Source organism: Mytilus trossulus, chromosome 3, assembly GCF_036588685.1.
Source record: "Mytilus trossulus isolate FHL-02 chromosome 3, PNRI_Mtr1.1.1.hap1, whole genome shotgun sequence".
Classification (NCBI taxonomy): Eukaryota; Metazoa; Mollusca; class Bivalvia; order Mytilida; family Mytilidae; genus Mytilus; species Mytilus trossulus.
This window is the reverse complement of record NC_086375.1, coordinates 68,613,397-68,638,294: the sequence shown is the minus strand read 5'-3', so window position 1 is coordinate 68,638,294 and position 24,898 is coordinate 68,613,397. Positions and strand designations below refer to the sequence as shown.

Below are 24,898 nucleotides of genomic sequence, written 5' to 3'. Positions count from 1 at the left end.
ACACATGCAATCCTTCTTTTACAATGATCTGCAAAATATGTATTCTTTCTATGGTCACCTTTTTTTAAGTCACAAAAGAAACGTCAGAGAAAGGCAAAAAAAGTAGATGTTGTAATTGAATTTTACCAATGAAGGACTGAGATCAAACGAATCACACGTTGATTAGATAAAAATAATCAACAGGTCAGGAAAAGCAAAAATCGTGTAAGAATTAGAGAAAAATATATATATATATATATTCCTTTACACGTATAAAAGTTAATTCCTTTACACGTATAAAAGTAAAATCATTTCGAGAAGGAAAATGTACCATAATAGTTTAACAAAATCAATCGTTTCGTTTTGAACCGAGGCCCATTAGTCTCTTACTTGAATTTTTGTTATGATTAATCTTTATCTTTTGGCTGATTTATGAACTAAAAAGTGTGTTTTTACTTCAAAATCATAATGTTTTACCCTTGTCTCATGTTAAGTCTGATTGAAAGGCGTGTATTCACCGTGCAAAGCTAATTTTTATACTACTACTTTGAATAATATTAAAAAAAGTCTTTTTATCAGAGCAGGAAATTATCGTTTGCTACTAGTATATAAAAATTATGGACGGAAAACAAACTTAAGCAATTCTAAAATTACAATGAATTTATATAAAAAATAAATGCATATATAAGAGTAACAAACACAAGTAAATGCAAATATAACAGCCAATTTCTCTATATATATATATACACAGTCAATTTCCAACTCAAATTATTAAGTACACCATTGTTAAATTTAATTACTCAGAATGAGATATTTATACATTGGAAAAACTGTATTGGATAATTTTCGATGCATTAAAAATTTGGAAATTGTAAAACAAAAACAATTATTTACATTTTATAGATTTCTATTGACAAATTCCAACTAAAAACCTTAACATACGTATATGTTTATTGTAATCTATTTTTAAATGGCACTAATACTTGGCAAGACTATTCTTCAATTCGATCTTAAAGACCTTTGAGAAATGCAGGATATGAAGAAATTTGTGCACCAGTCTTAACCTTCATTTCAACACTGATGAGATCTGGATTGTACGCTCCAAATACCGGCAAAAGTGGTTTGGTGAAGTTTAATCCCGAAAAAGTATGCAGTTTCTTCTCTTTCTTCACGTCGGCTATGATCCATTTCTTCCTCTTCGTGTCCACTACCATTCCATAGGTGACCTCCACGTTCAATCCTGCTTTATTTTCGCTTAGGGGTACATAGGCAAGGAGATCACGGTTGTGCCAAAATTCTTGCGCTAGTTTTCCATCTTCTGGGTACCTTGCGACGTAAAAAGATCGTGCATGCTCGTGACGTTCTACAGTGTGGTGTTTATCAACATCTTCTCGTCTACATAGACCAATTTCAAACACGAGCCATGTTTGCTCGAGTGGTTGGATAATATTGAACGTAACAACCACTTCAAAATAATATTTGCCGGGTTCTTTGAAGGAAAAATTACCAAGAATTCCCTTGTATTGTTGTAATTGTTTCTTCGGGTTGCCAGATGATGGTTTACCAGTTTTGCGATTCTTGAATATTTTTCCGTCTACAGAAGCCTCCCTTTCTTCATGACAAGTGTCTACGTCAAGGGCAAAATCTGGACCTTTAAAATACAAAAAAATAGTATGTAACAAATACAATTTTCAAGCAGATATACCTGCATTCATATAACAAAATTGTTAAACAGAGGCAAAATGTGTAAACATTGTAACGAAATGACATCCGAATAATGAATTGTTTTAGGCCTACACAATTTTATGTTCATTTTTAACTTCTGAAAGACTATAAGAAAAGAAAAGTACATATATATAGAGTTTGTGTACAAGAAACAGTACTATAAGACAATTTTCGAAATATTATTCATACTGTTTTGACATTCTGGTCTCTTGACATTCAAGCGGGTTCATAAGAGATGAAATTGAAAGCGCTCTGAAATTCTTTCCCAGAAACTGACTAATCAAAATAGTTACTTGTTCTTAGATATTTTAGAATTGAGGAAACAAATAATCAAGCTTTTCTTAAAGGCAATTTTTATAAATAAATCGCGAATTATGAGGTTATATTTTGCTTCATTGTGCTCTTTTAGTGAAGAGGAAATGGTCAGTGTCGACGCACCAACGAAGGTCATGCTGATTGATCAGTAGAAACAATAAGTGAACTTTGAAACTAGATTCCCAAAAGATGATTTTATCCAAATAACATTTTAAAGATATATGTGTTGTCATAGTTGTGATTGCAACGATATATGTCAGGTAAGTCTTTCCATTTCAATTTGAAATGATGGAAACTGGTGAAATTTATATTGATTTTTATCCAACGATATAACGGTACTCACATTGCACGTCATTGAATGTTGCTGGTCCTGATTTCAACTCCTCCGAGCTGGAACTTTTCGCAAATACTACAATTATAGAGGATACAAATACATAAGTATATGCTTGAATTTTCATGATGTTCCCCTGGAATTTGATATTGAAATTCACCATCCATAACAATTATTGTTTTTTAGCGTCATCGGAAGATGTTTGCATCAGTTCTTCAAACTAATGTGCATACGATACAGTTTTGATCCTCTATTTACAGTTTGATGAAAATTTCCATATAGGCTATTTTTTTACTAATTAAATCAAATATGTTACATAAAATCTACCTTCATGTGCTACTTTTTGAGTTAAATGAGGTCGAAATTTTGTATATTTGCTCAAAATTCGGATTTGCGGCCGTATTTTTCCTTTCGAAAGAAAGCCATAACTTTTTTGTTTTGCTAAATAATTTGTATTTTCTGTTCTTAATAAGTATCATAACAATTTATGCATTTTTTTTATCCAGAAATAACTCATATTTATAAAAAGGTCATGATTTGAGAAAAAACGTAATTTTTGCTGTATATTTATCAAAATTAAAAAAATTGCACTATTTACAGTTTTATCAAATTGGACCACAAAATCTCTTTGCAAAATGAAACAATATGTCGTTTTAAAAAAGAGGGGTCAATGAACTCGTTTTAAAGTTAAATCAGTTTGAATGATGAAATCAGACGAAAAATGCATCTTTTCCCAATTTGTCACAGTTTGACGTCGCGAAAATAACATTTTACGTAACAACGTCATTACCTCCCTTGAACTGTATCGTATGCCCTTAAAGGACTACACCGCAAAATAAATTTTCACTACGCAGCACCTAAAATAAGTGATCTTGACATTTTTTTACCACAACGAACAGATGAATGATCGACATAAACAAAACAATTTTTTTTCCTAAAATAATTAATAAAAAACTTTTTGCTAACTTAATGTACCTTTAAAAACTGACCCCAAAACAAATTCGTTTGCATGGAAAATTATCACAAAATAAAAAAGAACATTAATTCATATCTATACTGTTCGACTGATAATATTTTGTAGAGACTTCTCTCATTCATAAATGCTTATTGGGAAAAAATCCTAGGCAAACCACGGTCATTTCGACCACATTCTAAAAAGAAACTCGTAGCAAGTAATCAACTAAAACACAAATAAGGCATTAAACACAAGCAACGAACAAATCCATTTAAAAAGAAATCTAAACATCTGAGAGTGGTACCGAGGAGCATAACATGATAATAATCTGGCAAAACCTAATTATAACACATCAAATAAAATCAGTAGCCAATCTTAAACGCTTAACAGCTTAAATACAAGCACAGTTACTACAAAACTGAATTTTGAGTAGATAATCAAAACATTTAAGTTGAAACTTATTGCAAGGTTTTTGTGGCATTGTTATTTTTAAATTTTTAATCTGTTATCAATCTTAAATGTGCTCAGGAACATTCAGGAGCTAAGCTCTAAATCTTACACATTCACTGCTAAAATGAATTTTGAGTAGATACATTGAAACAAGTAAGTTGAAACATATTGCATGATTTTTGTGTCATCACTTTTAAAAAGCTGCATTATTGTTGTGATTTAATGATTTCTATAGTATTCATTTCAACAGTTTCAAAGCAGCTGAAATGATATTTATAAAGTTGTTTACATTTATATATTATAACATGTACTGATGAAGGCATGAATATCATTATTAGTTATATATTTATTTCATTGCATTCATAAGCTAAACTAAACAAGCATGTCTATTCTGGCGCAACTGAGAAAATTCATACATAACTTCATAACACTTATCCTTTTATATAACAAGTTATTTAAAACTTTAAATTTTTCAAAGGGCACTGAATTCTTATATATGTATCGGGAGGGTTTAAAATTGGAAAGAGGATAGGCTATGAACAAGAAAAAGAAAGACGTAAATATTCGTGAGGAAGATCAAACTAGTGCAAGAATAAAAACAATAACAGTAACACACCGGTTCGGATGTCTTAAAATAATTTGGGATTTTCCAGTTATATCCATTCTGCTGATGTTTCATTGTTGATCGAAAATGTGAATCCAGGTATCTAAGATGAGTTTATATGTCTGCATTTACTCAATTCTTTGAAGGTCATGTACAAAATGTACGTCTATTAACAAATCATTACGTTTTTGTTTCGAGCTATTTATCCGTGATTTGAAATTAGGTATTATGATCCATATATAAATACGAAAAAATGACAAAACTGTAATATTCATAACGTTTCAAACATTGATATTGCTATACTTTTTCAAGATTTTGCGAAATTCTTTCATCCTTTTTCTCAATTTTTCTCTTATCTCAAAAGAAATGGTTTATGCATTTTATCACAACATCACTATACAGAACGGATATAACTCAGAAAAGTATGATCAAGTATTCTTTATGAATATTAACACCGGTGGTCTACAGGCAAAGGTTTTCAATATGTAAATGGGTAAGATTTTCATCGACAATTAACACGACTTTGATAATACACTGAATGCAATCACGACCAAACATTGGCCTAATGTTACCTTCATCGTCGTCCGTATCAGTGTCATCTAAAAAGTAAAGAGAAGTTAGAATACCAAAAAGGGTGATAAATGAGAAAGTTAACCGAGTTAAGAAAACAATCGGACTTCTATGTTTTCTTTAAAATAAGAAATACTTACAAGAACGTCTTTGGTTCAGAGGAGAAGTAATTGGTTTAAATGATCTTTCAGAAGTTGGCTGAAATGATTTTTCCCCAGTCTGACTCAGACTTCTCTCTGTGGAAAAATAATATAATGTGCAGAGGTAAGGACACATCTACAGTAAGTGGTGCTAGTAAGCAATAAAGCAGTTGTTGTATAATAATTATATATTTTTCGAATTAATTATCTTCTAAATACATCTTAAAAGATATAAATCCTAAATACTTTATGGAATTAATTTGGGTTTTGGAAAGGAAAAGAGGTAACTTGAAATATTAATAAACATATAGTATAGCCTTTTCAACACAAATAAATTTTCATAAAATATAGAGCACTTTTAATTTAAAAGGAAACAATGGGAAAAGCTACATTCTGATAAAAGAACTAACTAAAAATGCTTATTTTATCTGTTAAACAGGAAACTATTTTCTCGTTATAATAAACAATTTTACTAGCAAAGGAAGACATATTAAAAGTTTAAAATAAGCATCGGCTGACATGTCAAGTAGTCAAATTTGCAAAAGCGCAATTCTTTCTTATGGAATAACGACTAAAACATTTATAGATAAGTGACTGTGGTTACGACACAAGACTCCGTGGTTTGAAAAGGCTATATAACATATCCAAATATATTTTATAAATTCACATGCATCATACAGTTACAGTTTTACAAGCATCATGCAAGTCATGCGGTGAAGATTTATTTAATGTTTTTCTAGTTACTTTGTTTTTCATTGTATGTTTAAAAAAAAACATATGTAAGGGTCATATTTGGGGTACCTTATCCAAGATGCCGCGTATGGTTTAGTGAGAATCCCGTATCCCGCGTATCGTTGTCATAATAGTACATGTAAGGCCCCGTGTCCAGCAGGACTTCGTTTCCCGTTTTCTCGCTTAATTATTCGTCTTTCACGTGTCACGCTTAAAAAAGATCGGCCAATTCCGCGTCACGCTTAGTCCCCAATGAGATCCACATGTAAAGTCACAACATTTTCTTTTCATAACATGTTTTCAGTTTATCAGCAGTAAAAATGTATCAAGATCAATTGAAGAAAAAAAGCCTCAAAGGAACAGAATACCAGAAGAAAAGAAACATCTACATACTGACATATGTGGCACTAATTCATTACACTATTAACTAAAACAATTATTTACATACTAAATACATTGAAAACAATAAGCTTTTAGTAATTAAGCATATATATGAACAGCAATGACTGGCTAAGAGTAATATATGATACCAATTGGCGACTAATGTTAGTGTCCCTACCAGTTTGAACCTGTTTAGGTAAATTTCCTCTCTTTTCGAGTTCCTCTGTTATGATAATGACAAAATGACGTTTTAAAATGTACTAAATGAAATATTTTGGATTAATAGAAATGCATGTGTAAAGGATTAGATTAATTAATTTTCTGGTCTTTTTCTTCCACATTAAAATTTCAACATGAAATTAATTTCTCTTGTTTCTATTTAGTGTTAATGGGCTGCAATTTTGTATCCATCACACCCAATTCTTCTGTTATTCATTTTAGAGAATATCATTTGCTTTGTTATGTGGATTTAAATTTACAATATAAAAAAATCGCTTCTCTAGTTATTAGAAGATGTGGCATGATTGCCAATGAGACAACTCTCCATCTTAGTCACAATTTATAAACGTAAACCATTATAAAACACGTTTTAATTATAAGCATGCACAATTTACGCCCTATATGTTTCTGAGTTAAGGCATAAACTTTCGTAAATCATTTCTTTTTTATAACATGCTTTACTTACTCATAAAGTCTCCAAGGCCTAATGGTCTAGACAAGGTATCTAACTGTGATGTTGAAGCTGATGTTCGGAGTTTACCAGGAACGGGTTGCGTCTTTACTGTAGGAGCTGTTAGAAATGTTATTTAAGAATGTCTAAATGAATTTGTGAGTAACTCAAAAAAACAATTCTATGTTAAGTAATATTTAAAGCCGACACCATTTGTATTAAATGGTTAACAAAAACCAGAATTGTCAAGTTACAAACAATATTAGTTTTTTAAGCTATGAAAATCAATTGTAATGTCAGGCACAACTCTGACGTGTCTTAGCAGGAAATACATTTCGTATTTCTTAATTTTATGCAGTTGATGAAACTAGGGGAAAAACACTGATACATTTATACACGCATCTTTAACCTATTATCTAACGTATTGTTTGATGCTGAACATTACCAGTTACCACGGTCAAGTGAAATCATGGCAAGGTAACGTGAAACAAAGATCATACACTTTATTGTCAAAAAAAGCTTGCATCCTTCAAACGAGTTATTGTGTAGCCATACGCTTAATTTCATATAACATTCAATTTTCAGAAGATACTAATATATTACAAGTTCTGATCTAGTTAAGGAAAGACAAATTTTGTTGGTTGATTATCTAAAACATAATCAACATAAATTAAGAAAGCAAGAAAGAAATATTAACATCATCATTAACGAATTTTTGATAAAGCAATTGAGCAAATATAACTGTCATTTCTGATCGAAGGAAAGATCAATAGATTCATCAAAACATTATTATATGAACACATTCAGGAGAGAGCGGAAATGGTAGACAATGATATCTGACGTAAACACATAAAAACACATACTATATATTATGGGTAAGTTGGTTTTTTATTCCACAGGTGCGTTCTTTTTATAAGAAGCACCAAAACAAAGTCTATGGAATACAATTAACCAATGGGTCGTGTGAGTTAAATCGTTAACATCGCTGTTTTCCTATCATATACTGAACGACTGTAGAAACGCAACACTAAATTATTTTTGTGTTATTTTTGAATGAATGTGTCAACGTCAAAACAATGACTGCCTGTTACTAACGCCAAAATGATTGTCAGAGAGGTCAACAAGTTCTGTCTGACATTGTTCGGGTTCTGTTTTACACCTTCTGATTTTGCATTTGTTCAACCCATTAATTTGGTTAGCAGTTGACGTTGCGGCCGTAAACATGATTGACAAATGACGTTGCGGCCGTAAACATAATTGACAAATGACGTTGCATAATCAAATTATGTTGATGTTTCATTGTCACTACGCGTTGATCTGTTCGTTGATGGCCAGCAACAAATCTTGTCTACTTGTTTCGTTGTCAGAAGGACAGAAGAACAAGTTTCTGAAGTCATACGGTATGGTTGCAGCATATTTATGTTTTCATGTTTGCAGTATTCTTAAGGGTTAGTTCAGGTCTTTGGTTTTTTTTTATTTCTCAGACTTGGCAAAATGGAGATGCAACATTTAAAAAAAAAGTAAGTAAGGATTGAAAGAACTGTTTCACAAAGCAAAAACACTGAAACAATCTTTCATGGGAACAAAATTTCGCGTTAAGAAATTCGTGCGACTTCAAAACACGGTATGTTCAATAACCACAGGTAAGTCAGATTTTGATTTTTTGTAAGGAGAAAGAAGCATGATAAGCATGAAAAGTAGTTGTAAGAGAATCAAAAAAGATTTAGTAAAAGAAATCAACAAAATGAGTGTTGCGTTTCTAAAGTCGTTCAGTATAGTTGATGTGTTTCCCTTGTTCTAAGTTTGTAATCCGGATTTGTTTTCTCTCAATCGATTTATGACTTTTGAACAAGGGTATAATACTGTTGCCTTTATTTCACATGTAAGGTATAATAGTCAAAAATAAAATTCGGTTGATAATGTGTGCAAGTGGTAACAACTTATATAATTTTATTTTACAAAACATAGACTATAAGTTAAAGACCATTACTTCACAAAAAAAAATCAACCTTGTTATTAATGTTAGACATATTAGACATCTATCTATAAATTGCAGCATTTAAAAGGTAAAATCTACAGACTTTAAAATTTCTATACTACCTCGGCGTTATAGTTTACGAATGTATGAATAAGCAATGGAGCAAATGAAATGTTTTTTCACAGAAGCACTGATCGATGAATGCAACAAAACGGTTTTATATCAAAACAATCAGAGTCGAGACGAGAGCAAACAATCTATTACATAATGATATCTGATGAACACATTATTGATATTGAAATAAAAGATGGTATTTTCATTTTTTAAGCAGTAACTATTCTGAAACAAAATTATTCATCATGAGACTTACGACTTCTAGTTCTGTTGAAGAAACTTTGTGGTGGTTTTTCTTTTGGTGAACAGTTTCCATTAGTCACAGATCCAAATTTAGATTTGACAGGTTTCGCAGTGGTTGTTCTCAGTCCACTGCGGGCGCTATCGAATGAAGTTTCATTTATATTTTCAGAGCTCCTTGACATATTATTTCTAGGTGATAACATATTATGTTGACCACCCGCCATTCTAGTTGGCATGCTGATCTGACGTTGTATCATGCCTTTCTCGTTCTCTGCAGGTATTCGTTGATCAGAGTCAAATGGATCCGACTTTCTTGGACTATCTAATGCTTCATTACCTGTACAGAAATAATTATTTTCTAATAAGTAGCTTTAAATACGTATTTTAGTAATTCAAAAGTGATATAGGCATAAAAATAAAGTAACATTTAAAAACTTCAAGTACCGGTAGTTGCAAAAAAAGGCTTTGTAATAAATAACTTAACTAAAAGAGGGAATAAAGATACCAGACGGACAGTCAACCTCATAAATGGAACTAACAACGCCATTGTTAAAAATGAAAAAAGGCAAACAGACAAACAATAGTACATATGACACAACATAGAAAACTAAAGAATAAGCAACACGAACTCACACTAAAAACTAGGGATGATCTCAGGTGCTCCGGAAGGGTACTCAGATCCTGCTCCGCATGTGGTACCCGTCTTATCTAAAATCTTTCATTTTACATGCTTCACTTATAATACTGTATATCATTATTTTCATTTATTATAACAGCTTTATTCAAATTTACTTACCTTTAAGAAACGGAGGAAACTGTACCAGCGAAGCTCCAGCTCGAATCCTCATAATGACGTTCACAAGATCAGAATTGTAAGTTCCAAAAACAGGGAACAATGGCTTAGAAAAATCGACGTCAGTAAACGTGTATAACTTCTTTTCCCTCTTGACATCAGCTATTGTAATTTTTCCAGTTGCTGTGTTTATAAGCATACCATATGTCATCTCTACGGTAAGACCAGGACTGTTATCACACAAAGGAATGATAGCCTTTAGATCACGGTTGTGCCAAAATTCCTGTGACAGTTTTCCATCCTCTGGATAACGAGCAACGTAAAATGATCGTGCAAACTCGTGTCTTTCAACGGTGTGATGTTTATCGATGTCCTCTTTTCTGCTAAGGCCCAGCTCAAAAACTAACCAAGTCTGTTCTAGTGGTTGGATGATATTAAAAGTGACATCAACCTCGTAGTAGTACTTTCCTGGTTGCTGGAAGGAATAATTCCCAATAATTCCTTTGTACTGTTTCAGTTGAGTTGGTCCAACTACTGTGCTACTGGACGGATTTCCAGTTTTCCTGTTACGCAATGTCTTTCCGTCAATGGAAACTTCTCTCTCTTCGTGAACAGTCAAAACATCAAATGAAAAATCTGGACCTGTAAGAAGACGTTCTTTTATATAAATTGTGTACATATTTATGTAAATATCTTTTGAACTCATTATTGATTTAAATAAGTTCAATTAATATTGAAAGAAAGCATATTCAAAAAGTTCTTTCAAACAACTGATTCCAATCACAGTTCAGTCCACCAGCTGGCCAATTATAGAACTTAACATGTCGAACATTGATAATTGTGAACAGGCTTCGCGTACTATGCATTCTAGTTTTAAACATTTTTATGGTTTTATTGACAACTTTGCTGTTCGAGAAATCGGAGGAAAGATGTTATATTTTTCGTTCAATAATTTAAACATTTCATATTATGCATGTTTACTTTGAATAATAATGCAAAATGAAAACACTATTATACGTCTGCTTCTATCTGAATTCATAATTAGTTTTAGAGGAAAAACATATAAGTATTGGATCCATTTTAAATTTGATAACAAAAAGAAACAAACAAAATTAATGGTTTACTTGTGACGTCGTTGAAAATGGCGGGTCCTGATCTTGGTTGGCCATCCGCGATACCATTACGAACAAAAACTGAAACACACAATAATAAACATGTTTCAAAAAAATTATAAACAGAGTAAAATTTTACCATACAATGTTATCCCTTTGATATGAAATGTAAAATATTCAAAATGATAAATGAAAGAACTGTTTGAAACACTAATATTGTGAAAAAAGTCAGCGAAGTATGATTTTTTTATTTTTTTTTAATTTAAAAACAAACTCTCATATAATCAAACAGAATAATTCAATGTTCACTTTATCATAAATTGTTATTTAAAATTGAGAATGAAAATGGTCAATGTGTCGAAGAGAAAACAACCCGACCAAGGAGCATTTATTTTCAAACAGTAATGTAATAAATCATGAATCTTTTTTTCATGATAAATGAGTTGTTTTCGGTTTAATAAGTCTTTGTAACTTGTGGTTTTGTTTTAAAATTCAAATGAAAAGTGAATCAAGTGAAAGTGAAATTCTCATACTCTGAACGTATGAGTGTTATATGATTGATAAATTGAAGTAGGGGGTTATATTTTGTACACTTCTTGAAATAAAATATTGTTTAAACTAAAAAGGATAGAGTGTATTTCATGATTAATTCACAGAAAAGGAATCTCAATATGGAAATTTCAGAATTATCATAGTAAAGGCTAAATCTAAATGACACTTTAATACAGAAACAAAATAGTTCTATAAGATCAAGAAACATCTATAAGCCAATTCAAACCAGGTAAAAGTTGTACAAATGGAAATTGATGTGACCCTTTTGGCATTTTTTAGAAACTAAAAAGGAAGCTGATTTCAACGTTTCAAATTATGTTTCAGTTTTTTTTTCTACTAAAACCAAAGTCATTGTGAAAAACATTTGGTCTTCAATCGAATAATGAAGACAACATTACGACCAGGAATGTTTGCAGAAGTATATAAAAGTGAAATATAAAGTATATCTTCCAGACACTGTTCCAACAGTACATGTTAACAAAACATAACATTATGAAAGTCTAAAATCTCCTTATGGTTTACGATTGCATTTTGACAATTCTGAAAAATTTCACAAGAAATATCAAAACTAAAGTTTTACAATATTATCCTTTTTTTTTGGACAAGTCTTAATGTATTTTCATGTTATACTTCACAAGAGTTGAAAACATATTTGTCTTTAAATCTTTCCAAATGTAAACATAAAGTAAAAGTTATCAAATATATAGTATAGTTAAATCTGAGTGCACCTGTATTAATGTTATAATTCTAAGTACGACTTTCTAGTAAAGAATGCAAAGATCAAAATATTCTGGCTAATCTACTATTAAATACAAGCATGTTTGTCTGGCTGGTGGTTACGTAATAAAGCAATTTTATGTGTAAAGCAAAACGTTATGGACTAATTATACTTATTTACCCTTCCTCGCTTGTTTATCGGAGTAAAATGATATTGAATTCTATTTTACAAAACGATCCCTTAAATACTTGAAAAATTTACAGACACGTATCAAGTATCTCATTATGATTACATTTTGCGAAAATCTATTATATTGAATTAACTTTTGCTCTTTCCAGGAGTGCTAGAGTTCCGAAAATATATAGTGGAAAGTTTTGATAGATAACAAACTTTTGTTGAAGAATGAAGTGATAAAAGTTAAAAGATGAAATATTATGAAATATAACTGTTTTGACATGACGAATTTTGGCATAGTATCGTTTAACATCAATTGGCATAACTTGCATCCATATTCAGATATAGAATGAGAGTACAATAACCAGTATGCCTCAAATGACAATGGAAGTATGTGATCAGGACAAGAAATGTGTATTGAGTTTTTCATATTTGAATTGTTTCCATGTGATTATGGACTTTCCGAATTGATTTTCCTTTGAGTTCAGTATTTTTCTGATTTTACCTTTTTTCAACACAATTTTTAACTTGTATGCAAATACAAATTATTGTTAACATCTAAATGATTATGAACAAATGTGTCCTTTTGAAAGAAGGGACAAATAAGTGTGATATCTAATTTTCGATAGAAACAAATAACTCACAGATTTAGTTTGTTTTGAAGACGACTTTTGAGGATAAAAAACAACAGTATAGAATGGTGTGAAAAATTAAGTGCTGGGAAAAGCATGCTCTATTGATTTGTTGCAGTTTCTGTATTTGTAAATCAGTACATAAAAATATGAATTAATAAATGTATAATACAGAAATACATATTTTTGCAGTGTGCTCATATAGTTACCTCCGACGTCTTCACTTTGGTCTTCTATAAAAGTAAATGGTATATGAATATGATAAAAAATAAAATGGCTCATGACAAAGTTAATAATGATGTTTTAATAACATAACAGAAAATTGATAGTGACCACAGAAAATACGATGCACATTAATCGACGTGTTATTAATTCCAAATATTAAATGCAAATGGTAATAACTACGAATCAAATGTTACCGTTATGTTTGCAAGTTAAGCTTTAAGAATAAAACACCAAAATGCTGAACTATGAAATTGAAATTTCATGACTTGTACCAGAGACATATAATATATGTCTCTGCTTGTACTATATACAATATGGTAAAATTTATTGAATACATGAATTGATTTACACTTATTAGAATCAAATGGATAATTCTTACATCAAATTAATATTCAAATAAGCTATTTTAAATTACTACAACTTAGAAAACTAACAAAAACCATATGCGGTTGATAATTAGTGTAAATGAGTCCTTACTATATTACAACTATGGTGAACATAAATATTAGGAAAAACTTTTTGAAACTAGTTGTAGATATGAAATATACACCGATAAATTGACTTACGAGATGGAGGTCTGTGAGCACGTTGGGGAACAAAAGCTGTTTCCGTGGTTTGTACAGAACTCGTCTCTTCAGCACGCGGACTTTCCTCTTTTGACCTGGCACTAAGGCTTCGCTCTGTTTACCAAAAAATAAAAATAAAATAAAAGTATAAAGGCAGTGAGGTAATGTTTATTTAGTAAGTTGCAAAAATAAAAAAATAAAACGAAAAGCATATCGTTACAGTTTTAAAAAAAACGAATAGCATATCGTTACAGTTTTTAAATGAATGTATGATCTTTTAAAGATATAATATTTATATCAAAATGCTTCAAATTTTCTTAAATACTATATATGCAGTTAAAAATAATCACAAAAAAACTCAGTTATATGACACTGCATATTTTCCTTTAAACAAAATTTCCAGATTATCCAAAAACAATAAATCAAATATCACAGCATTTGTACAGAAGAATATGTATTATTACAATTGTTATTGATGGAATGTTATATTGGAAAGGAATTCGTGTATACGACTCAGAGATACCGTGAATGTACACTACTGGACAAGACAGGACACACAATGAAAGAAATGATGAAGCCTCAAATGTCAAAAAGAGTTGCAATGCGAATCAAATGAGCTTGATATACAAACAGCATGCAGCCAGAATGTCATGCAATGAAAATTTAAATGTTTATATCCTTTTCTTTCCACGAAAATTCGCACCCTTAACTTCATCATAAACTCTCTCAGAACACAAACCAATCATGCACTAATAAGTTCAAACAGAGATTTTTATAAATAACATTGGGAATTCACTCGGGTCATCATTTTTCTTACCCTTTTTGAGTTTTAAACAAAGCTTCCATGTTTTAAGCATATTAAGAATGTTGGTACTACGTGTAGGGGGACAAGAGTTAGAGCGCCTTTCTCTTGCAGTTTGCCTTCTTTCATTTTCAACTTTCGTCTTCACTAAAGTATATATTTGAAATGGATGTATTTGAATACGTTTTCAATGTTTCTTATTTTGAAGGGAAGGGATTAAAAAAAATATAAAACTATGTCATAAGTGTATTCATTTACATGAAGAGTCTTTTTTATAAAACTACATTACATGTAGTATTGTCATTTTTTTACATATACAAATTCGTTCAAGATACATATCCATCAAGCTGTACAATATCTTTTAAAACAAATAAACCCACGTTATACAAATGTAATCATTATTATTGTATAGCAATATAATATTTCCCACAGAAAGTAACCAAAAGTTAGCGTGCAATAAATTCTAATATTGCACTAGTGTAATAAATCTTCAAAATTCAGGACGTCATCAACGACAAAATCTTAGTTTAAACTAATTTGTATTCTCAAATTTAATATTGCTATACAATAAAAGGGTTATTGCATGAATATTGGGGAATATTGTCCCTCGTAGAACATATATTGCACTCGCAAGCTCGTGCAATATAAAATTCTACTCGGGACAATATTCCCCAATATTCATGCAATAACCCTATAGTACTAATATTACTATCACTATTATTATCATAAGCCTTCTATTTTCACTTCACCACAAAAATATGTCATCTATTAAATCAAGTATACTTAGAAGAAACTGTTATCTAACAAAAGCTACTAAACTACTATTATATTACTAAATATGAAATCAAGATTTAATGAAAGTAAATGCTAGCATTATGAAAATCAATTAAAAAAAGACAAAAAGTGTAATTTGAGTTCAAACACTTTGAAAACTGTATGTCGCTTTCATTTCAAGTTATTATTAATTTTATCAATATAAAATAATGTTTTGAGTGTGACACTGTATTCAAATTATAAATAAAGTATTAAAAAATATTCTGTTGCGTTTTGTCTAAAGTGTTTGAAAGCAAATTACAGAAAACAACTGACATACCAGGAAAGATTAGTCTCGGTAATTCGCCTTTATTTTCCAGACTTTCTGGATAGAACAAGAAATTAATTGATCAGATTTTTAGTTTTAACTTTTGGTTTTTTAATTCGTTACTAGAAAATATTGTAAATTTGATGCAACATATAATACAAAGAAACGCATATTAAATTGATGTTTGAAATGTGATTGCATGACTACAACTGTTTGAATTGAACAAAAAGCAATTTGAGTTTGTAGCCTACTATTTCAGCCTAAAGATGTAACTGTTCATTGCATGGTTGCGGTTTAAGGCCATTTTGCGTTTTCGCCTTTCATTTTCCATGGGGCAAAATGCGAAGTCGAACACGCCAAGTCGCGAAATCGAAAAAGGGAAACCATTTCGTGTTTTCGACTTCGCGTTTTAGCCCTACTATTATATGAAAGGCGAAAGGCGAGAATGTCTTAACCGGTCGCCATATTACTATGACCTAAAAAGACCTACTGTTTGGTCATCTGTCATTTGAAAATGAGTCCAAAGCCAGATCAATGTGATTTTTACATCAAACGTTCCATTAGCTGATATAAAAGCCCGAGAGATACTTACGAAGACAGTCGGTAAGTCCCGCCTGGTGAACGATTGACTCGCTCTGTGTATCGTCTGCTAATGTGTCTTGTTCGGCAGTTTCAGATGAAATGACATGCAAGTTTTCCGGAGCTAATACAAAATGCATGAAAGTAAGTTAGAAAATGCATGCTTGTTAGAACATCAAATGAAAACATTTAGTGTGATGAACATAAATCATTAGTTTCTACATATAAAAGATGATAGTGACTTGCGAAACTTTTTTTATCAATGATATGCACTAGATTCATTTAATATGTTCTACATGAGATCCTTAAAACTAAGGATTTGTATAGTAAGATGTTACTATACATACCCTCGAAACTATTAAAAGCCAATTTATATACCAGATGACAAATTTAAATAAAGTATAAATCTGTTGCCGTCATTGTGTGTTCAAATAAAGTAACACAAACAAACAAGAGTAAGCAAATACATTGCAAGTACTGCAAAATGTGAAAGAAAGAAATATAAAAAATGCCACAGTTGAGCCAGTCAATTTGACAATAGCAATAGGACATGGTTATAATGTCGGAAACAAATATATTGCCATTTTTATTTCCTGATTTAATAAAAGAAAACAAACAGTCAAGGAATAAGTCGTGTTTTTTTTTTATTGGAAATCATCTCCTTAAATGTTAGTCACAAATAGTTCAGATACTTTCCATTAATTTTACGATATTGAAGCTGACCTAAAGGTGAAGAAATCCCTTAAACAATTTCTGATAACGTCTTCTCGTTATTTATATAATATTTCCTATTTTTAACATAGCAATATTCAGTTGTTAACATGATTGTTTTTTTTAAGTAGACTGTAATGGTTACAGGTCTACATCATCCGGTATATAATTTACTTTTTAATATGAAATAATACAGTTCTGAAACTGCAAGGTCAAATGTAAGAATGACTATCTATCGAAATCAAAGAGTTAAGCAACATGCGCCTATACCATGAAGTTAGTATATACTAAACCCAAGCTGTGTCGTAAATATTTTGATATACAATTGTGAAAATTTGAAATCGATTCGAAAAAGTGCCCAGAAAAGTTTTACACTAGATAACTTACGACTTGATAAATGCCGACTGAAAAAGCTGGGTTTATCCTGGCTTGGAGAAGTTGATTCCGTCGTTCCATTTACGATAGGTTTGAACTTTGATTCATTAATGCTTTTAGCAACATCTCTTAATTCACTTCGAGCTGTCTCAAATTCCGAGTCAGGAGTTTGTATATCTCTTGGTTCTAAAGATTGGCCGTTAAACTCGACTTGCACGACGCCGCTCTCGTTCTCAGCTGGGTATCGGTATTCCGATTGTTTGTTTTGTTTTGGAGTGTAATACTGGGTTTGGATGCTTGGTTTAATGGTATCGTAATCATCACTTCGTGAATTAGGTTTTATCAACTGAGGGCCATTAGACATGCTTTGTTTAGTTGACTGGTAACTTGTTTTTTGCATTCGATAATCAGATGATTTTGATCCCTGTTGTTCATTTAAAGAAGGAGAATTATTCAAACTGTTCAAAGTGTTGAAATCTTTCTGCAATTCGATCTGAAAATCACTAAAACTACTTCGTTTAGAGTTTCTATAGCTTTCACTTTGGAAGCTTGAGTTAACAGTTTCTGGAGAATTGGACGAGTCCTTTGTTACAACCTTTCCGATAGCATTGACCAAATCTGCAAATGATTCGTCGGAGGCACCACGATAAAATCTCAGTGCCACATCATCTTTTGCTGGAATGGAGACCTTGTGGTTTTTTAACTCTAAAATTCTCTTTAGTAACACATCACGTAACACGAGGAATTCTGACGCAGTGGTATACGACATGACTCTGGTAGCAAATTCTACGGCAGTTTTAACATTAGTTGAGTAACTTTTTAGTTCCGAGACTTTTTCCGTTAGTTCACGTTTTCTAGATTGGCAATGGTGTTCTACTTCTCTGTGAAGCCTTTCTCTTCGCTCTTCTAACAGTTTTTGAAATCGATCAAATATGGAATCAATTTCATGGTTTATTTCCGATTCCTTTTCGGTCAAATCGTCCACTACAGATTCGAATTGTGATACAGCTTCAGACATTGGATTTCCCCTGTTGTTTATTTCTCGGATAACGTTATGAACGGTTGATTTGCTATCTTCATAAACCTCGCTCAAGTTACGAATGATATGACCGTGCTGTTGGTTATGGTCTGAGACTGCGCAGAGGGTACAAATTGGTACATCGCAGCCTCGTTTATCACAGTAGAATGTAAATATCTGTTCTTCGTGTCCCTTTGTTTGACATGTGTCTTTTCGGTGAAAATCACGAAGGTCACATTCTCGCATATCTTCTATAGATACTAAAATATGTTTCTTTGTTACGTGCGTTCTTTTATGAGCACGTGTACATTCATGGCATATAAATAGGAAACAGTCCCGACAAAATGCATGCGCATTTGCTTCATCTGGACAGTCAGTACAAGGAACCTCTGTAGGTCGAAGCTGTACCCTAATAAAATCTAAATAGTTTCTTATGGCAGTGTCTAATGGAAAGGCCTCAACTCCATCAAAAGTTTTGTCAAAACGAGTTTGGCATTCTTGACAACATAGTTCGTTGTCGTTTAACAGATCTTGTAAGCACGTTGAGCAGCACGTGTGTAGGCATGGTAGTACACGTGGAGCACCGCGTCTGTCATCATACTCCTTTTCACAAATCGGGCACAAGAGGAAGGCGTTCTGGTTTATATTCATGATAGTTGTCTGCAAAGAAAAAACATTACTAAATCAGAAATTTTAGAGAGGAAAAAAAATATATTTTGAAAGTGAAACCGTAAACAGAGTTTTATCTGTTTAGTTCAAAAAAAGCATTCTAATAGGTGTTGCAGAAATCGTATGACAATCATTAATATGTGTATGTGGTTTGTACTGGCAAGTCGAATTATTTATTTAAGAGCCTATTTGTTTCTACATAAACGCCTTTAATAAGCCAGCAAGGTTATAAGTACAATGAGTTGATCAACAACTTTATTTAGGACGAACTTCAATACTATATTATTTTTTTTTTATACTTGGGCTTAAATTTAAGTTCAAAGGGAGAGAGAGAGATTCGAAATCAATGCAAAACATTAATAGTATATACTTAATAGGTTATGGTGTGTGTGTATAGTTCGTCTGTCTTAATCTAAATACTTATAAATAAAAGTCAAAATGGATAGCCCCAGCAATTTGACAAGTAAAATCTTAGCCAAATTATTTAACAAGTTATGTGACTTGCAAATATATGTACTCTGATATCTCAAGATCGTTTGGATTGCTTATTGATTTTAGTCAATACAATAAGATACAAAGACCCTCTAGAATTCCGATCCATTACAATAAGTTCAATAGACTTTATCCGTTGCTGGGTCCTTAGACCATTTATCAAGTATTTGGCATCCAAAATTCTGTAAATGGTAAATACCTACATTTAAATGCAAATAAACAGTAAAATGCAACAACCAAATAACTTTTATTGGTTTGAATATACTGTTTATATTTCATCAAAATGTGAGTAAATTGAACACCAGCCAAAAAATTTAAATACTTAATGGCTAAGATACTATACATAAAGTTTGTCAATTGAGTATTTTCTATGTTTGAAAAAGAGATGGACACATTAAAAGGACTATAAAAACAAACACAATTCGAAGAAAACAATGAAACAATACAATGGCTAAATACACACAACGACGAAAGACTGCATAGAAAACTGAATATTGAAAAGCACAAACCCCGTCAGAAACTTGGGGCGATTTCAGATACTTTGGAAGGTTTTGTCCATTCGTTCTTGGTTATTTAATTCGTGTCTAACATCTTATCGTCATCAGTATTATTAAGGAGTCCAATCACTTACGTATACCATGTATTACAAAGTGTAATCAGAGTCTTTAAACAAAACCAACAATTGACTGGGGAAGAGAGATACATTTTAATCCCTGGACTTCTCTCGTTCCGGAAGTAAAACCCTAGACAAATTGGGTTGTCTTTGGGGCTGTGTGGAATGTATAATTATGCAGCTATGTCCGGTTGGAATGAAACGTTACGTTTATTGCTTTTTAATTGAAAGAGACGTCTACGCTCTCTGTACGTTGAGGGATGCAAAATGTCTATCCATATCCAATACACAAGATTTTACCAGTGGCAGTCCAAATTGTTCTCCCTTTACACGGGCAAAATTGTTAATTTGCTATCGTCCTTAACATGCATGATTTTTACCACTGGACGAAAATCAAGCATCCTCAATCATTTTCAACGTAAATTTGCCGGTGATGTTTTCCAATGATTGATTACTGGATTGTTTCGTTATTCAAATGCAAATGATTTATGCAAATGAAGAAGAAGACAAAACGTCGGACAAGTCTTGGAATACCCCTGGGAAAAGATAATGATGGAACGTTTGAAGAAATTTCGCCTACCATTGCAGTGGGTCATCAAAGCACTCTTCCAAAAGTATTTTTCCCCAATTGAAATGCTGAGAGCGTCATACTCTATACTAGAAACATCAGATTTAACGTCTTTATTCCGACCAAAGGTAACTGCATAGTTATACATCCTTAACTGTCAATGTTACGCGCCAAGAGGATGGACATGCAGATGGGGGAAGTAAAGGTGACTTAATTCTTATATTTTTAATTTTTCTTAAAAAGTTTTGATTCTTTTAATTTAAATACGGATTACCATCAACCGTTTTGAGGATTACTAAGGATTGTTAGCGCAATAACACAACTATAAAAAAATAGTTCTTAATACTGTTTAAAGTTCCTTCAACTTTTAAATGTAAAAAAGGGGATTATAGTAATTTGCGTATTAATTAAATCTTGTCAACAACTCAAGCGCGTAGGTCAGCATTTAATCCCAGAATGCATTTGATATTTGTTGTTCGATTAATCGGGTTATCTCCGAATTTCTTAATCAAATATTGAATGTTAAAAATTCTATTAGTCTTAAAGCTAACGATTTTCGTAAGATTAATCTTCTTAAAGACTTAAAAACAGTTAGATTTTACATTCTTTTTGTAGTGCAATACGTTCGCCCTGTCATTAATTCGACCAGCCTGGTTAGTACCCGTGTTACTTCTTCAGTGTAATTACAATTAAGTTGAAGTTTTTAACTGACATCTTTGTGGTCACTATTGAAATGAAGGACAATGGGTCTTATTTGATTGACAAAAGGACTCATAAGTATTTGATACAATTATTTGTTGTTGTAATTAGGCAATTGTGTATCAAAGATAAGTCGTCTCAATAATATGCATTTAAACAATGTGATTTAATTGTCGGGTTTTTAACATTTGTGCCTAAGTTGTAGATGTTAATCTGTTCTTGTCTATGAATTGTTAAAATGCATTGCAAATATTTCTATAATTCATAAGTAGGCAAATTATTTGTGTCTTACAGCATAGTTAACCATCCAAAGGGTTGAACAGAGTATATCGACATACAGACTACTACTGCATGGCCGACAATAGTTTCAATGCAATTAAGAGTGATGTTCATTGGGCTTCATTTGGGCTATGACATAAAAAGACGTTCGGGTGTGGAGGTTAATTTTAAATCCGATGCCTTTAACGGGGAGAATACTCGCTAAATCATGAACCCTTGCAACGGAACAACTTTGTTCGTAGATGGTCGGTTTTAAGAACAATTAATCCCATGTCTATTTTAACTTCTTTTCACAGTGTAGTCTTCATTTCCAAATTTCATATTCACGTTAAGATAACTACAATTAATCAATCCATACTAAGATAATCAACAAAACAAAGAATAGATTTGAATCGTTGCAGTAGTTTACTCCTCATATTTTTTTAACCTATATTGTACAAAAATATTCTCTTAGATGATGATACTAGGATTGTTATTGCTGTATATTATTTTTAAATTGACTTTTTATCGCGATTAAGTTGCGTTCCTTGGTCCTGCCGAAGGGAAACATGGATAGTTTATAATTTAATCTGGTTTCTATTGTTCTATTTAGAGAGGCAGTTCGAAAAGGATATACAAGTACCCATACTTCATAGAAAAAAAGGCATTCTGATTAGACCTTTGATATAAATAACTTGCATCAGTTTACGTACAACTAAAGTCACAGATAACTGACGATTCAGATCTTCTCATTTACCAGCATTGTTTGCACCTAGTGAACATCGTTTCTGTATCAGCACATGATTTGTACTACATGATAACAGTTATTCCCATATATACTGGATCTGTCATCAGTATTATGCATGCAAATATGACTAAATTTACAGTCATTAAACAAGGGACAATCCATGCAGGGTTGATTTATATAGCAACAATAACTCCTATGTTTGTAATAAAATTTAGTCAAAGTTAGCTGTGATATGAATATGTCTGTTGTATGTGTAATGGATCATACCAACTCACTATATGCATTCGTTTGCGTTTAGTTTAACATGCAACAATAAGGACATCTTTATTATAACAATGCACTTGGTTAAGGAAAGCTACATTTGAAAAATTGTCCACGGGACGCTGATAACAACTTAGAAATCGGGGAAACAACAACACATTAAACATGACAGAACAAATCTTAAAATGGTCTACAGTAGTGTCATATATTATAGATTAACCTTTTTAAGCAGAAGAGGTCTGATGTGCTTCAGACTGCAACGAATCATTTTAGAAAAAAATAGTATATAGTGTAAACATAATTGGTTTTATTAATGTGTGAATTTTAAAACACTTCACATGCTATGTATTGAAATTTAATAGATTTTAAACACCTACCTGTTAAAAATAACCTTTCAAAATCAACATGGATACATTATAACTGTCCATAGTATTTGTGATATTACATTTCAATGGCTGATGCATTCCAGATATACTTGAATCAAATTATTCTGTCTTTATTCAATGTGCAATCGTCCAAAACCACGGTAGATCGGAGCCCTTGTATATTTGCACATTGAAATAATCTATCCAAACCTTCAAATACAAGATTTGATATAATAGGTCAATTGTATATGTAATCGGGTTCTATTTTACCTATATCGTAAAGGAAGAAATGTATTTGAACGTACATGTTAAAGCCGAACAGGTGATTTAAATTTGTAAGAATAGTTTAAGGTGTTCAACTTTATTGGATTTTATTAATTATATTTTGATTTCCTATCCTTTTTATTTTTCCGGCTCGTTCAAATAATTTTAAACGTTTATAGTAAGTAAATATAGGGTAGATATTTTAATGGTCCAACTTAGAAATCCATTTTATTGTTTATCAACAGCCGAATTGCTGTGAATGAGTTCGTGTCTGCGTTACTTGTATTAAGAATGACATGTTTTAGAAATACTTTAATATGTTCACGGTAATATACAAATGTAAAAATGTCTCGCCTCATTAAAGCAAAATTGAAATACCGATAGTATGAGTGGTCGCCAGACTGCAAAAAGTGGATTAAGGTCGGACAAAACCGGTCCCTTTTCCAATTCGTTTAGGGAATTATTCCACATGTATTGATATCAATAAATGAAATATAATTATATTAAAAAGAATCCGTTGAACTGAATTATAAATTTAAAAAAAATATGTTGTCGAGATATTATAAAATGAATTTTATCTTAAGGGAGTCTAAAATAAAAATGATAGAATTTGTTCATACTTTGACAAAACCTAGTATCTATTGGTATATGGTCAAAAATATAATAAAATTGATAGGTCACCATGCATTTTCTCAATCTACAGTTTGTGACAAAATGACACATTTTGTATGGATTGAACAGGAAAAATAACCATTTTTTTTTTATTAGAAACTAAACAAAATGATGGAATTGTAAAATAAATTAGGAAAAGATAGTTTTCAGACAATGCGTTGAGAATATCAAAAAGAAAAGATAGGGTCACCGTACGTTTTTTTCCGGTTAAAATACAAATTAGCAAAATTCCATGTTGATTCCTTCAGAAAATTCACTGTTTTAGAGTAACTTCCCTTTGAAATGACAATTTTTTTTTTAAAAACATTGTAAAAAAATAATATTTATAAGTTATATTCTCATCAATTGGTTCTTTTAAATGAAAGTTCACCTTAGATATCTGCATTCCTGCATCAAATTTTGCAAACTTGATAGAAAATCTGGACCTTAGGTACTCTGATTTTTACAATCCAAGATGGCGAAAGACACCCATACCATCTTAGTCTGAATTTTTACAACCTTTAAAACAACGGACTCTCAAAAGTTTCTAAAAATTAAACATTTGCGTCAATAATAAACAATGTCATGCAAAGTAAGTGACAACAATTTTATCGCATTACAATTGTAATATAGAAATAGACTGAGAGTATTTTTATTTTATATTTGCGCCGACAACAGTCATATTGGCAAGACAGTTTATTGCAAATATCAGTACTGCGAAGGAAAAAATATTTTTCTGAATATAGTTGTTTCTTATTAATGAAATTTCCAAACGAAAAATATAC

The 24,898-nt window shown here is 31.5% G+C and overlaps 1 protein-coding gene across 12 annotated transcripts; it reads right to left on the bottom strand.

The window, feature by feature from the left end:
- Positions 1–256: 256 nt before the first annotated feature.
- Positions 257–23,494, bottom strand: LOC134712223 (uncharacterized). 12 transcript variants are annotated; one of them, XM_063573557.1, is made up of 15 exons: positions 23,211–23,493; positions 17,520–19,185; positions 16,435–16,545; positions 15,855–15,899; positions 13,960–14,073; positions 13,378–13,401; positions 11,105–11,173; positions 9,984–10,622; positions 9,201–9,524; positions 6,868–6,972; positions 6,361–6,405; positions 5,070–5,165; positions 4,932–4,958; positions 2,363–2,428; positions 257–1,630 (listed from the first exon to the last, which is right to left on the bottom strand). In XM_063573557.1, exons 2-15 carry the CDS (start codon positions 19,174–19,176, stop codon positions 990–992), a joined length of 3,963 nt encoding a protein of 1,320 aa, XP_063429627.1. In that variant the 5' UTR covers positions 19,177–19,185; positions 23,211–23,493; the 3' UTR covers positions 257–989. The 12 variants fall into 12 exon arrangements, with proteins under 12 accessions (XP_063429627.1, XP_063429622.1, XP_063429629.1 ...); XM_063573552.1 differs by lacking the exon at positions 15,855–15,899 and adding an exon at positions 14,777–14,908 and having other exon boundaries at positions 23,211–23,492; XM_063573559.1 differs by lacking the exon at positions 15,855–15,899.
- Between the last annotated feature and the right edge of the window lie 1,404 nt (positions 23,495–24,898).